Source organism: Polypterus senegalus, chromosome 2, assembly GCF_016835505.1.
Source record: "Polypterus senegalus isolate Bchr_013 chromosome 2, ASM1683550v1, whole genome shotgun sequence".
Classification (NCBI taxonomy): domain Eukaryota; kingdom Metazoa; phylum Chordata; class Cladistia; order Polypteriformes; family Polypteridae; genus Polypterus; species Polypterus senegalus.
The window spans coordinates 97,035,817-97,051,382 of NC_053155.1; the positions used below are offsets into that span (position 1 = coordinate 97,035,817).

At 37.7% G+C, this 15,566-nt stretch overlaps 1 protein-coding gene across 4 annotated transcripts in view; it reads right to left on the reverse strand.

Annotated features, from left to right (window-relative positions):
• Positions 1 to 15,566, reverse strand: part of gucy1a2 (guanylate cyclase 1, soluble, alpha 2) — a 325,294-nt gene that overhangs the window by 163,474 nt on the left and 146,254 nt on the right. For all 4 annotated transcript variants that reach the window (XM_039744199.1, XM_039744195.1, XM_039744197.1 and 1 more), the window contains exon 5: positions 8,057 to 8,542. In XM_039744199.1, the coding sequence (XP_039600133.1) occupies positions 8,057 to 8,542 (486 nt within the window). The remainder of the gene's footprint in view (positions 1 to 8,056; positions 8,543 to 15,566) is intronic.

The window sequence follows — 15,566 nt, forward strand, 5'->3', positions numbered from 1 at the left end:
CTATTTGTACCCCATGCATTCCTTCCCATGTGTGCTCGTGTGTGTGTAATGGCTCACAATGAGAAATTCTGTGAGGTTTGGGCATTTTCTCTCCATCGTGTGTTTCGGGGATGTCACACCTTTATCCTGCTGCTACTACTACTGCTACTATTAATGCCTTGCAAAAAATGCTCAATTTTACATTTTTAACTACATATACATTCTCTGATGCATATGTGCTAATCAAAATTTTGAACTGAGTATTTTTATGAATGAAAGAAGTTAAATGTCGTTCATGATTGTAGAGAAAATTAAAAACAAACATGTCAGTTGCACAAATTAAACATTCACCATCCTGAGGCAATACTTGCTGGAACTGTGCATAACAGCAATTACTGCCACAGGCCATTTGGGATACATTGTTTCTAGCTTTGCACTCTGGGATTTTTGCAATTTCAGTAAATTTGTTCAAAATGTCAGGTTTGCTGCAGTTTATTAATGAATAGCAATTTTACAGTCATGTTAAAACGTTTCATTTTAAAATCCAGTGTAGTTTTATTTGATGCTGTAAGCCACCGTCCTCCGGAAAGTATGATATTTTAGAAGATGGTAACAAATCGCTCACCACCTTACTTGTCTTTCAATAATCTGTTTTTTTCCTCAGTCATAAAATGATGTTGGTTGTACAATACTGTAGGAATGGCAATTTGGCGTTGCTGTTGATCCACAATATTCAGATTTGATTCATCTATATTCAAGCATCACACCATATGTTGGCAATATCATACACTTATAAACTAGTTAAGACCGTACCACTCATACTGTGTGCTGATTCCAGAATCATGTATTGCCCAAAACCATGCAGGACAGGAGAAGTGAAATTCTGTCTGTGTGCTGCCCCACCACCCTCCTATTTTGATGGTACTTGTCGTACATTTATCTAAGCCACCACTCATTTTTAGCTTAGGGATTAATCAAATACTTGATGATAAACTACATTGTGAGTACTAATTTTCCTTACAAATTTGTCTTAATATAAATGACATGACATTTCATACAAAACCACAACCAAAAACTATGCTATGCACTACTGCCTAACTACAGTAAAAGAAACTGTGAAAACAATAATATTGAAATAAAAATGACTGATGCACAAAGCAGTCAGCCGGATGCATCATAATGTATGCATCACATTAAATAAATGAAACTAGAAAATGAAATGGAATTGTATTGATTAATCGATCATTCACAATAAAATGCTTATTTCAGGTTGATAAATAGTGGATATGTTATTTTGGAAAAACTGCAGCTTCTTCCAGAATGTATTGTTGCGGTGTAATTAGTACTAACTAGTGACTAACAGTCCTGAGCTGTGCTTATTGTCAGAAGAAAGCAAGTTGAATTAATGCAGATTAATTTTTCTGCACTAACATTCGCTTCAATGCACATACATAAAGCATCTGCTCACACAGAGCTCACTCTACCTGAATACACAGGTTGATGCATCATTTAAGACGTAAAATGAATAACGCACACCAAGCAGTATTAAGCTAACACTTAAAAAATAAAGTACTTTATGTACCAGACATACATACTTACCTACCTACTCAACTAGTAAAACTCTCGCGTACACATATGGACATTCCCATTAATGATCTCAATAACAGATTCTTGATTAGGTTATTAATACACGAATGGTTTAATTTTAAGGACAAATCAAGATTTCTTCTGAACACATTATTTTTCTTTTCATTTAAAATAATGGGAAATCGTTTTTGTATATCCATTTTTTCATTTTCAAATGTACTTTCAGAAACTAATTAGAATTGGAAAAGAAGGAATTACTGTATTACAGCTTTGAAAATTTTTGAGGATATTGTTGGCTCACAGTAATTGTTTACTTATCAAAGACATTAAGTCTAAGGCACTAGCAAAGTGTTAACCATATGGTAGTATGCCAAACCACTTTCTTTCTTGTATAACTAGTCAGTGGTGAAGAGCACACTGGTTAAGGTATAGGGAGCTGTAGAAATTTGGTGTTTTCTTGTAATTTAAGTAAACAAGTACACATTTTACAATAAGGCCATTTAGCAGACCACACTACTTGGGATGAACTGATATAATTCAGCCTTACCTATGCAATAATGACTGAATACAATCCTTATCTTTAACTGTTGATGCCCCGACATCCTGGAACTAGATAAACTGGTAACAAAATGGATAGATGGATTTTCTTTTACATTTTTTAGACTTCTTGCTGGCTACTCTTAGGTTTCTTTGGCTTGTCAGTATATATTAACATAACATAAATCCTGACATTTTTGAAATACATATGATCTCAAAAATATGATTAGGTTCAAGTGGCACAGTGGTTGCTCTGCTGCCTTACAATAAGGAGAACAGCATTAACGTCCCGAGTCCTCCCTGCATGGATTTGCATGTTCTTCCCATGTCTGAATGGGTTTTCTCTGGGTGCTCTGGTTTCCTCCCACTGTCCTAAGACATGCAGGTTAGGTGAATTGGCCCTGGTGCGTGAATGATGTTTGTGTGTCTGTGTGTTCGCTATGCAATGGACTGGAGCCCAGTCAGGTTTTGTTCCTGCCTTCTACCCTCTGCTAGCTGGGATAGGCTCCAGCACTCTCCATGACCCTGTTCAGGACTAAGCAGGTTAGATAATGACATGATTTTAAGTCCCATAGGGGAAACAGCTGAGACTTCTCAAAAGAGACTTCTGACTATATATTGTTCACCTATGTACCTACTTTGAGGTCAGGTTAGGTCAGGTTGGGGAGCATGCACTGGTACAGTGCGTTGCCACAAGCACCACACAACAAAACAGCTCGGGATCCTGGTTGACAAACTCCCAGGCACACTTGGTCAAGTCTGAACAGGAAAAACAGAAAGCACTAGAACTCTAAAGACCTGGACCTCCGTCCTTATGCAAAGATACCACCGCACACCCCTTTCCAGTGATCTCATGAGCCTCCATGCTCTCCCAAACCATCTACTGACTTCATAGGAAGAGTCACCAAAGACATGAGAGTTGTTGCTGAGGTAAGTAAACCTCTTGGCAAGGTTGACATTCTCTCTGCAGACACACTGCTGATGACAGTGCTCTAGGGTTCATTAAAGACCTAGATGTTGGTTTTTATCCAGGACAGTTGCAATCCCAGATACTCAGACTCCTTTCTAAGTCTCTCAAGAGCCCCAATCAAAGCCTCCATCGACTCCACAAAGATCACAGCAAAGTCAAGATCAGTGAATCTTTCTTAACCAACAGATGCTCCACAGCTGCTGGGCCCCACAACTCTGCCCAACAACCAGACTATGCAAGCATTGAGCTGAGTAGGTGCAAGAACACACTTTTGACGAACCCCAGAATCAACTGAGAAAAACGCAGAAGTTCTAACTCCAGTCTGCATAGCACTTGCAGCTACAGTGACATTATTGTCAAATTCCGTATTTATATAATGTACTGTTCTACAGTATAATGTCTTATATTGTATTTGTCTGTATATTTTTTACAATCCTCGCTTATAGCTTTCATGGAGATTGTATTTTTAAAGCAAATAAAGGATTGATATTCCTTAAACAGTGTATCTGAGAAATTAGATTTACATGACATACATCAATTAAAAACGTGAACTGTAAATATGCTTCCTCAATATAAACTTTTGAATAAGGCTATAAAACATTTCTTACTCCACAGAAATACGAATTCGCTTAAGGCAAGACAATGCCTTATGAAGTATTTAGTATTAATTTACATTTTCTTGTCACAGATTTAAAAACAGAAGTGAATGAAATAACATTTTTCCATTGCAATCTATGTTGTTTTGAGCAGAAGTTGATTAATGCAGAAAATGATCAAAACTTTCAACAACTTACACAAAATGAAGATCATCACATTAAAAAGCATGCCCCCCCTTTGTAATTGGTAGCCTAAATTTGTTCAGTCAGGTCTGATTGTTGAGATGTAGTACAAGGCTGGGGAAGGGTGCAAAACCATTCAAAATGATTTCAACATCCTTCAAACCTTAGAAATCAATGTAACAGAAGTGGACAAATATTGAACTCTACACTGTCAAGATCTGGCTGTCACCCTAAACCTAAGTCGCTGACAACACTACAAGACAGATTGGGACAGAGTTATGGAAGTCAGCAGCATGCAATTAAAACTGATGTTCATACATTTATTCAGTCTCCCAGTCATTTCATAAATATGACTGTGAAGACTGAGTAGTAAAGAAGAAGCACTGGTTGAAAAATGAAATCCTTACCAACAAAGCTGTGGCCAGAACAGCAGCAATGCTGAGAGAGAGAGAGAGAAAGCCTGGCACTGTGTATTATGATACGTTTGCAGCTCCATTTGAAGTCAGAACCCTGCTTACTCACTTGTTGAGAAGGAATTCCTTTTAATTTATCTGGATACCTTACTCACAGTCCCCAGGTACACAGTCATCCTTTCCATTGCAGCATGCAAAACAGAGAGGAGTGAGCCTGGAGCAATTTCTCCCCAGTGATAAATGAATTACTAAAATGTTACCAATGGGTGTCACATATGTACAGTATACTGGATACATATTCTTGACATAAATATGATTGAATTGAATATTTTTGTCCTGAATACAAAGGGATGCATTTGGCAAAAAACAAATGGCATGCGATCCCAGTTAAAGTATTGTGATGATAGAACCATGTTACGGGGATGCTTTATAGCAGCATGGACTGATAATCTTGACACAATTAACATAAAGTTAGGCAGAGGATATTACTGGTAAATATAAGGTAAATCCTGCATATCTCTGCCAGAAAAATGAAACTTTTAGAAACTGTTGTGTTGCAATAAAACAATTATATAAATCACAATGCAGTAGCTTAAAAGAAATAAGACATAGGTTTTGGAATGGCTATGATCTCAATCCAGTGTGATGGACGACATGCATAGCTTGGCATCCAGGCCAGGAAAGAGTGTGGTTCCTTAAGCAGATGGAAGGTCAGCCCTATGCCAACACAAGAAAAAGGGTGATAATCATCCTATCTCACCCAAAAGATAGACAGAAAATTGCAATGCCATAGTGGGTAAACTGGTGTCCCAGCTGGGTTGGGAGGACAGTATGATAGAAGGACAGGGGGAGACAAACCATCAGGACTATGGTCTTCCCCATCAGAATAGCAGGATGTTTCCCTAGGAAATTGAACCTGTGCAGATCCCTGCAAGGCACACTGGATATTATAGTCAGGGATAAAAGAAGCTGCTTGACCTCATCCAGGTGAGTCAGAGTCAGGTGGAAGTGGACAAAGCGCGCCTGGGAGGTGTAAAGGAGCAGAAAGAAACGATATAATGTGAAGAGATTTGTGTCTACTACACTTCTGGAACCTTGGTGGAAGGGAGTTGTGGAAATAAAACATCTTTATTTTAACAGGCTTGTGTCTGTGAAGTTGTGCCTGGGGCTGGGTGCTCTCTGGCACTTTCTAGGGTCCCCACCAGGAAAGATGAATCTGTGGCCAGACCTTAAAACTTGCTGTCCATTACCATTCTCCAGTTAACATGACACAGCTGCAAACGTAACAGAAACTTCCCAATAAAGATTACTAGAGGTTGGCTCTTATTGCAGTTAGAGGTGGTTCAGAAAATTCCTGGTTAATGGAAAAGTATGCTTAAACCATGATGATATCTTAGCTTTTAAAATTGTTTTATTTCATACAGCATGGGAGCTCATGATATCACTGGAAAGGGGTATGTGGCAGTATCTTTGCATAAGGATGAAGGTCCAAGTCTTCATCCAGTCATATCCAGTGACCTGAGATGAAGACTGAACTCCTTCGGTACTGTGTCTCTTTGGAGAATCCTTGGGTACCTCTGGTTTGACTTTGTGTCAAACGAGCAGTTGCTCATGGAGTCCAGAATGAGGGATATTACCTGCATTGTGAGGGAGATTCAGTTAACAGCACTACGGCCATGTGGCACAATTCCCAGAGTCTGATCTGTAGTAATATTCATTGTTGACGATCCAAGTGGCTGGACCAGGCCAAGGGGACATCCACGTAACATCTCACTGCGATAGATAGATGGTCATTTCCAGAGTGTGGGACTGGACCCAGTGTCTGCATGGGGGGTTGCCAACCGGGATCCCAAGCTGTTTCGTTGTGTGGTGGGTGTGGCAATGCACTGTACCAGTGCATACTCCCCAATTTAACCTAAGCTGACCTCATCTCATATTTACTGTTTTCGTTCTTTTTCATAAAGAATGTTGTGTGAAAAAAATGGTAATTCATAAATAGTATTTGCCCAAATAAAGCATCAAAATGCTAAACTTTAAAACTCCTAAATGTTAAAGCAATGGATGAAAACTTAATGCATTTTTAAGACAATGAAGACTTCAAAAATCATAATCAGATTATCATGAATGCATGAAAAACTCAGCAGTGTATATTTTTTCTCCAACAGCTTACAAACATGACCCGGTTTGAATCAGTGCTGGTTCAGATTTATGGTCATTGAAAGCATCCTCACTTTCTCCAATACTCTCTCGTATGCAATGCATCTGCTTACTTCAAACATGAACTATAGCATGCAATTCAGACAATAGAAACGATTGTAGGCCTGAAACTCGACTCTGTTGAGGTCTGTATACATCATGGGTTAGTAAACATATCAGAAATATAATTAAAGACTACACTTACCCAGGTAACCATCTCTTTCAGTTGTTACTATCACAGAAACGTTATAGGTCACTAAATGCAAGAACTACTAGACACATAAAGAGTTTCATTCCTGTTGCAGTCATTCTGGTGTCTTATTTATATCTCTTTGTTCCTGATTCAAAATTAAATTGACTGTATAAAGCATTACAATATGTTACTGAGCATTCTGCATCATTTATTTCAAGTGTTTGAGTTTTTGTGTAATATATGATTATTCTCTAGAGCACTGTATGATGTTGGAATGTTGTCATGTGTTGTACTGTAAATTGCACTGCTAATTGTATTTACTCTTGTAATGTGCATTGATGTAACTCCAGGAAAAATTCCTACCAACTACATTGCCTGGTTCAAATTCAATTCAATGTATAATATTTTTGAGTTTGCTTAGTTTTGTGGTGTGGAGTGTTGAGTGGGGGCTCTGAGGCTAGGGATCTGCTATGGCAATTGGAAGGTTGCTGGTTCAAATCCCATAAACGCCAAAAGTGACTCTACTCTGTCAGGCCCTTGAGCAAGGCCCTTAACTTGCAATTGTTTCAACATGGGTATGACATTAATCTGCATCCATCCTTGCAAGCAGGTATAAGGATTATAAGCAGGAATCCATAAGGATTTTATGAATTATTACATTTTGCGGAAGTATGTCTATTATTGTGTTATAATGTATATGTGTTTATTGTTGGATGGCACAGTGGTGAAACTATTAACAACGCTGTGGCGACGTCATTGCTTCTTATGGGCACAGCCATGTTGAAATGGAGTGGTCAGCAGTGCTGTGTCACGGATTCAGAGCTCTAGGCTTGAATGCTGAATGTTTGGTGAATGGATTCTATATTCGTGCCAGTGACATTGAGTATGGTTATGTACGTGTGCCATGTGATGGAATGGTGCCCTATCCATGGTTGATTTCTGACTAGCACCCAGTTTTGCTTGACAGATACCAACCCTCTGACTTAATTGAATTAAGGGGATTTGAGATATGCATGTGTATGTATGTATGTATGTATATGATTGTTGTTTTTTATTACAGGGGAAAAGAAGTTTAAGCACAGCTCCTCAAGCAGAAGATGTTGTTTAAGGTTTTGGGTCAAGGACCTACTTTAAGTTAAATATTGATGTGCTGTTTATTTTATTTAAGATCAGTCCTGCTCAACTTGAAATAAGGAGGTGTGTGATATTTTGAAGCCCCACTTTGACACAATGTAGTTATGAGTCAAGATGATTACACTGACTGTTGCAAAATATTTTTGCTCTTCCTTGGCCAGATGAAACTTCTAAGTATATGTTATAGTCTCCTTTGCACGATTTTTGACATCACCATATTCCCTGCAATTTTCCCATGCTTCTTTCATGTTGTAGAAGGTGTACTAACCTTATAAACGTCAAGAATTCCACACTGATAATCAAAGCGGGTATAAAGTTCATTCAGCATACTGATCACTTGCATGGGAGTGCACTGAGCACAGACCGCAGTAAAGCCCACAATGTCTGAAAACAGCATAGTAACATCATCAAACTTGCGAGCTTGCACAGTTTTTTCCTGCCATAGCTGCTGTGCCACATCTCCAGGGAAGATTGAGTACAGGAGATCCACTGTCTTTTTTTTCTCTTCTTCCAGAGCTTGATGGGTCTTTTCAAGTGTGGCTTTAAGCTTGTCCATACGTTTCTTCAAGCCATCCTGAGCCCTAGCCTGCTCACCAACGAGTATGACATCTCTGGTCATATCATGAATGGGAATGTCTGAAAGATGCAAACCACGACCCATCAGTTCTTCCAGTTTGTCTACACATGGGGATCCCAAGAAGAGGATTGAACTGGATTCAGGAACATGTATCATCTGTCCTTTGATTTCCATCACCTGGATGAAAGAAAAATAAAAGAAAAGGGAAATGTCAAATAGAGAAAAGAACACTTTGATGCATACAATACTAAACAGGCTTAGTTAAAATGATGATTTATGATGACTATGTGGATTTTATTACTTTTGTCACATTTTTTTAGCATTAAGAAGGCTGCAGTTATGTCTGTAAAAATGTCTCACTCTCATAAATTATTTCAACCTCTATTATGTCAGTTTACAAAATATGAATAAAAACAGATATTCTGGGAGTTAGACATTAAATACATTGTGAAGTTTAGGTTGCATTTACACCCTAAATCGAAATACACTGGCAGCTTTTTACATCCAGACTAGCACGCATTTTAAATAATTGGATGTTAATATGGTATTAACACTAGAATTACCAGGGCCTACGAAAAAACTCGTAAATCGCTTCTTAAAATCGTTCACAGCTTTCCACCAGCGTCTTTTGTCATCTAAATGTGCTGATAAAATCAGGCTGCAAGCAGCCGGCTATTCCATCCCTCCACCGACTTAGAACGTGCACAAACTTCTCCCAGTTCATGACTTGATTGATTTTCTGGGAGTGAAGTGGAGTTTTAGAGTGGAAATAATAGATCCTTATTTGGAACACACGCATTTCATGTGTGTTCCGTTTCTATAGTAATCTGTGTAAACACATTTTTAAAACAGAAACGTTTTTCATATTCTAGTAGTAAATGACAAAATGTAGACATAAACTATATAATGTATGAAGTCTGAAGTGCAAATATCAAAGAAACACTTTCACAAAAGGTACAAATATAACAGAACAAATGCGCTTTTATTCTAAAGTGTAACTGCAGAAAAAAAAGCCGCCTTAGCAAGCCATACTGACGCATAATTACTACAACTGGCGCGGTGGCGTAATGATATCATGAGTTCGATCCCTCACAACTCTGTTTTGAGAAGTAAACTGATCTTATTCTTACTATTTTAGAATAAAAACATACATTTGATTTCAGTCTGTAACAGCCGGTGTAATTTATTATACTTGTAAAGGTTAGCTTTGTTTTTTTTTATTCACTTTTCATTCTCTCAGTCGCTTTCAGAATCCTTCGCTAAGCACCCCCCCAACCCCCCATCTGACACTGCTGTTTTCACATAAAGACGCGCTATAGCTCTGCAGTGTATCACGATACATTCTCTTATCAATGCTAGCGAAATGAAGTGTCTGCATGAACTTTTTGTGGCATTACACGTGTATTTTTTGAGCATGTCCGTGCCAAATAAATAACATTCGAGCTATAGCGTGTCTTTATGTGATCCAAATAAATAACATTCGAGCTATAGCGTATCTTTATGTGATCCAAATAAATAACATTTGAACTATGCCTTTACGCTGTAGGAAGTGAGTAAATAAATAAAGGTAACTAAAGGTAAATAAAGAACTGAAACTTGTTGATGTTGCATCATCTTTTCTTTTTCCATCGCCTTTTCCTGTAAGAAGCGTTGTACACACTTCTCTCTATGATGTGGTTTCTATTACACACCTGAAAGAAAGAGACAATATATTTGAAAACATCATCGCACAAATGCAATATTATTTGAAAACGAACAGCGTCCGACCAGCTGTAAAAGTATGGCATTTCTAAATGTTTGCTTTTTTCAGTCTGATTCTCTCAGTCAGACTGTATATTTGTCTCTTATTCAGTGCACGCAAGAACATGCAGGTGGCTAGATGCTGTGTGCTACAACATGCTGGCGGTGATCAATGCACATTTTAAAAAAATAAAGAGACAAATATATGTGACGTTTTGAAGAAATCATTTTATGACACGATTTACCTTTATTTATTTACTTACTTCCTAAAGCCTAAAGTCAAAAGTAGTGTGCAGAGGGCATGCTCAAAAATGTGTGTAATACCACGAAAAGTGCCTGCTGACACTTTAGTATGCAAGCAATGGTATGTGCATTCTTGATCCGATGTAGAAGGGAGCTGAGTTTACCTCTGTTATAGCGCGTCTATGTGAAAACAGCAGTATCAGATGCGGGGGTGGGGTGTGTTTGGGCTCGTGAACACGGCCGAGATAATAAAACTGACTAATAAAAAATAAAAATAAAAAAGCTAACCTTTACAAGTATCAGAAATTACACCGGCATGTTACAGACTGAAATGTTTTTTGTTGTATGTTTTTATTCTAAAATAGTAAGACTAAGAGCAGTTCACTTCTCAAAATGGAGTGGTGCAGGATCAACCTTTTAATTCCCAGTCGGTGGCTGATTCAATTGCGCTACGAAGGCAGTCATAATAAACAAGTGTCAATGTCGCATGTTAAGGCGGCTTTTTGTTTCTGCAGTTATATTTTTGAATAAAAGCGCAATTGCTGTTTTAGATTTGTAGCTTTTGTGAAAGTATTTGTGTGATACTTCAGGCTTCATACATTATATAGTTTATGCCTACATTTTGTCATCTACTAGTAGAATATAAAAAACGTTTCTGTTTTAACAATGTGTTTACACAGATTACTGTAGAAACGGAACAGACATGAAATGCGTGTGTTCCAAACAATGATCTATTATTTCCACTCTAAAACTCCACTTCACTCCCAGAAGATCAATCAAGGCATGAGCTGGGAGAAGTTTGTGCACGTTCTAAGTCGGTGGGGGGATGGAATAGCCGGCTGCTTTGCAGCCTGATTTTTATCAGCACATTTAGATGACAAAAGACGCTGGTGGAGAGCTGTGAACAATTTTAAGAAGGGATTTAAGGTGGGACGGATTTACGAGTTTTTTCATAGGCTCTGGTAATTCTAGTGTTAAAGCGTCTAATAAACATGTTTGACATTGATGTCTGTGAACATTTCAGACCAAACTGGCAAGTTATTGTTTATTAGCCAAAGAGTCATTGTATCTGAATACATTATGTAATTTTAACTCAAAATAGTATATCAGAGCCAGAAGTAAATTCAAAACAATACTTCAGCGCAATTAGGAAGAAACACAGAGAGCCCAAAGAACTATTGAAATCCTAACCACAATACTTGCTGTTCTATTTATACAACGTAACTGTGCATTGACACTCACAAATGTCTGTCATCAATGGTTCATCACCCTCCTCACTATAGCATTGCCAACTGTTTGCACTTTTTCATCTCATCCATTTTCAGTCCGAATCACTTCAGTACACCCACTAACCAGCATTGTAATGCTGCATAATATCAAAGCACCTTACTCAATTACAAGAGCGTTAGTTAATATAAATCCCCCAGACAGATAGGATTTAGAAAAAGATTACATGCAAAGTAATTTTGTAAATGTGGTAGCAAAAATAGAATTCATTTTAAATTCCATTGTTTCTTTATTGATTAACTGCCTAAATTCTCTCAGTTTATGTAGGTTTTGTAAACTGTGCAGTAGTTATACTGTAGTATTTATCATTTCAACAGCATGGATAAACCAATATTTGTGAAATACAAGCAAAATTAAATAGTAATCTGAAATAAAACCTCCTTTGAGAAAGAGGGGTTAAAATTGAAGTGTAAAAGGATCTTAAGAAATAAGCAACCATTCATACTTCCAGGACTCCATTAATTAGAAAGCTCAGCCTTTTCCTTGACAAGATACGGCTACACGAATTACCTTCACTTTTTAACTTGCTTAATCAGGACTTATTAATATTAGTCAGCCTTAAAAACTCAAAAATACTTATGTTGAAATAAAATAAGCAACATAAAATAGCCAATAAGTATTCACCTCCTTTGCTGTGAAATGACTATATGGCCTCTGCTGCACCTAAATGTCATTAGAGATCATATAATTAACTGACTGTGACCAGCGGGGATGAAATTTCTTGCGGTTAAACAGATCTGTCTGTGGAAGTTTCTCCTTCTAGACGAAACTACTTTATGAAACATGAATATCATTCACTGTTATCTGGCATAACGTTATTGAGAAGAATCAACCAGAAAAAGTCTATTAAGAACTGCTAAGGCAATGAAAAATCCAAGAAAGTATAATAAAATTAACCAGAATATGTGATATATTTTTGTGTTTGCTTTAGTTTTGTCATGCTGTTTATGTTTATTTTACATTTTCATCATAAAATAATTTCTCAATTCACTCTCACTAAATAAAACCATGGATTCCTATGGGTTTTTAGATGGCAAAAGAAAAAATGTCTTCCTGATACCTGTTCTTGTGAGACCACCTTTGTCATAAATGGTTCAGGTTAGACAGAAATTTGTTAGAAGTATTAGCAAGAATGGGGTCGGTACAGATCAACTTCCATACAGATTTATTCAGTTATTGCACTTTCTGAAAGTATGTCTAATATTATTTATTCATATTATATGTGGGATCATATTTGCACTACCACCACCTGATCAAGGCACCATGCAGCCACCTGTGATGCTGGAATGAAGGTAGGTGCCCCAGCTGTCCACGATACCAACTGCATCTAATCCTCTTGGACGAAGCCTGGAAAATATGATGATTTATGACCATTATGTCAGGTTGAATGGCCAGTGTGGTCTGGGTGTTCTTTTGGCCTTGGAACTTCTGCATATTTTGTTTTTTTCTCAGCTTAACTGGATTTTTTTTTTTTTTGTCTTCCCCGCCATTTGACCCGTTATGGTGTGCAAAATCTGCAGATTTTAGTCTATATTTTCATTATATTTTGCTCAAGACAGCACTAGATGAACTTAAATACAGGAGACAGAGCCAGATTTAGCACAGGGGCTCATCATTTAGAACTGCTAGGCAAAGCATAAGACAAGACAGATAAAGACAGCTGGGGAAATGTACACTATTTTTCGTCTGTCAGAGTTACCATGAAATTGTATCCTCTTTGCCTTGTTTGGAATTGTATTTTTCACCTAAGTGGGGGCCTGCACATGAAGAAAGAGTATAAAGCCTTGGAACATTGCCCGGCACACCTTTGAAGCTGACAGACGGATGGGAGATAACGTCATCCGATCCTGAAAATCCTTCCAATGCAGCGGTGAAAATGGCACACTCGACACATCGGGCCCCCACTCCCAAACTGGGTTCTTGCCATTGGCTTCCTTCGTCTGTAATGCAGCGTAAACCGTAATTAAAAGCTAAGTTATTTCTCCTATGTGATTTCTTACCGCTGTGTCACTAAGGGAGGGGTATCACCTTTTTATATTATATCTATATCTATAGATTTGTGTTATGTAACATGCTGCAATTTCAAAAGAAGTCATTCCAACAAGGGAGCTAACGCCCCCTGCTGGATACACAAGCAAATATTTTTTTCAAATCACAGGACTACTTCTGTATACTGTTTGTATTGATTTTAATTAAGATTCTCAAAACTTTTGCTTACACTTTGATGCTTTAAAGTTTGTTGTTGCTATGTATGTGTGGAAAGAATGATAAAGAACAAGAAGATTAGATTAGATCCCTTATACCTTAAACAGTGTTTTAGTTCTTCCCCAGACACAATATCTAATTCTGTTTCTAAGAATTACCCAAGAGAAACATCAGCAAATCACTCCGTATTTCAACAGGAGTCACCTGGAGACAGAACTTCAAAAGACAACTGGGTCATCCGTCCCATTAGCCTTATGGAAGCATCACCACTTCTCTACCTGGAGCAACAAGGAACTTTTTCTGTGCCTTAGAACTGTCGACCTCAGGTAGAACTCTACTAAAATTATAACTATAGGACTTTTGAACATTTAGACCTCTTTTTGTAGAAACTATAAAAATAAAACTTGGAGTGAGGCATGAGGGAAAACAAGATGCAATGTAATTTTCTTTACTCATACAGCCCTGTTTCGGTTCACCAAATCCGACACAAAGTCTTTTTGTGTGCTCCTTGGGCTCCACTATGCCGTTGCCATTTCAGGGAGAATTAAATAAAAACATACAAAACAGAACATGGTGTCACTGTAAGAAAGGTTCCCTAAAGTCTGAAAAAAGAGGTAAAACACTGAGTTTATCACAGAGCTGACAAATGACTGCTTTGATCAACTGCCTGTTTGTTATCAGACATGAGTTCTTGTCTACATGTTCTAGCTCCTAATGTGTACAAACAATGTACTCTGATTCTGGAAAAAAAAACACAAGGATTAAACGTAATAAGCAATGTACAAAAATAACACTGCTTGCGCAGACATTTGAAAGATTGTAGGGTACAAAAATACTAGCAAAAGAAACCAAATTATTGTAATAGCAGCAAGCAGAAACAAATATGAATGTGGCAGCATCTGGCTTCCTTGAAGTTCATGAAGTCTGACTACCTACCAAACTGTTGTGTCCACTTTAATTGAAAATACCCAAATGACATCAGGCTCTTAAGTATGTGGGCACACATCAAAGCTCACTCCATTTTACAGCCAAAGGAGATCAAACTGCTTTACATTTAAATAGCTGCTGCATTAAGTTCAAAATGTGATTGTGGGTGCACTTCATGACGTTTTAATTTACTTAAGTAAATGTAGGGGACATAACCATGTTTATGTAGCAGTAGAACTACCAAGAAATAATTTCCATTGTACTTTAAGGTATACATGACAATAAATGTAACTGACTAAATCCTTTTTACATATGGATCAGTCATTTGCAAATTCCAAGGTAACAAAAATATGTCTGAATACGGGAACTACGTTCTAGCAAAAACAGCTGCCTCAAAAAGGTCTTTATTTCCAGTGCTTTTGCAAAAGGAAAAAAAAACACTTCACAACCAGGGGGTTTAAATATATATATTTCCTTTTGGCAACGTTATTTTCGGGACATTTATTTATACTGGCACTTACAATATTTTGTCTCCTAGGAAAGGGATACGGAAAAGCTAGAAGGCAATGTAGTCTGAGATTGTGTTCCAGTGACACCCAGGATCTCTTGCAAAATAAAACTGGAGCAGTGTCTGACTCATACAGACGATGCCACTTTGTTTCAGCTATTGCACAGAGTCAGAGAGTCTGTGTCCCCTTTATGTTGTATCTCTTCAGCCTCTGGCAACATACTGTATAATGAGGTGGTAGGAAGATGACTTCCTCTGTTTCTGACCTAAGTGTGCAATAGTAATAATAAT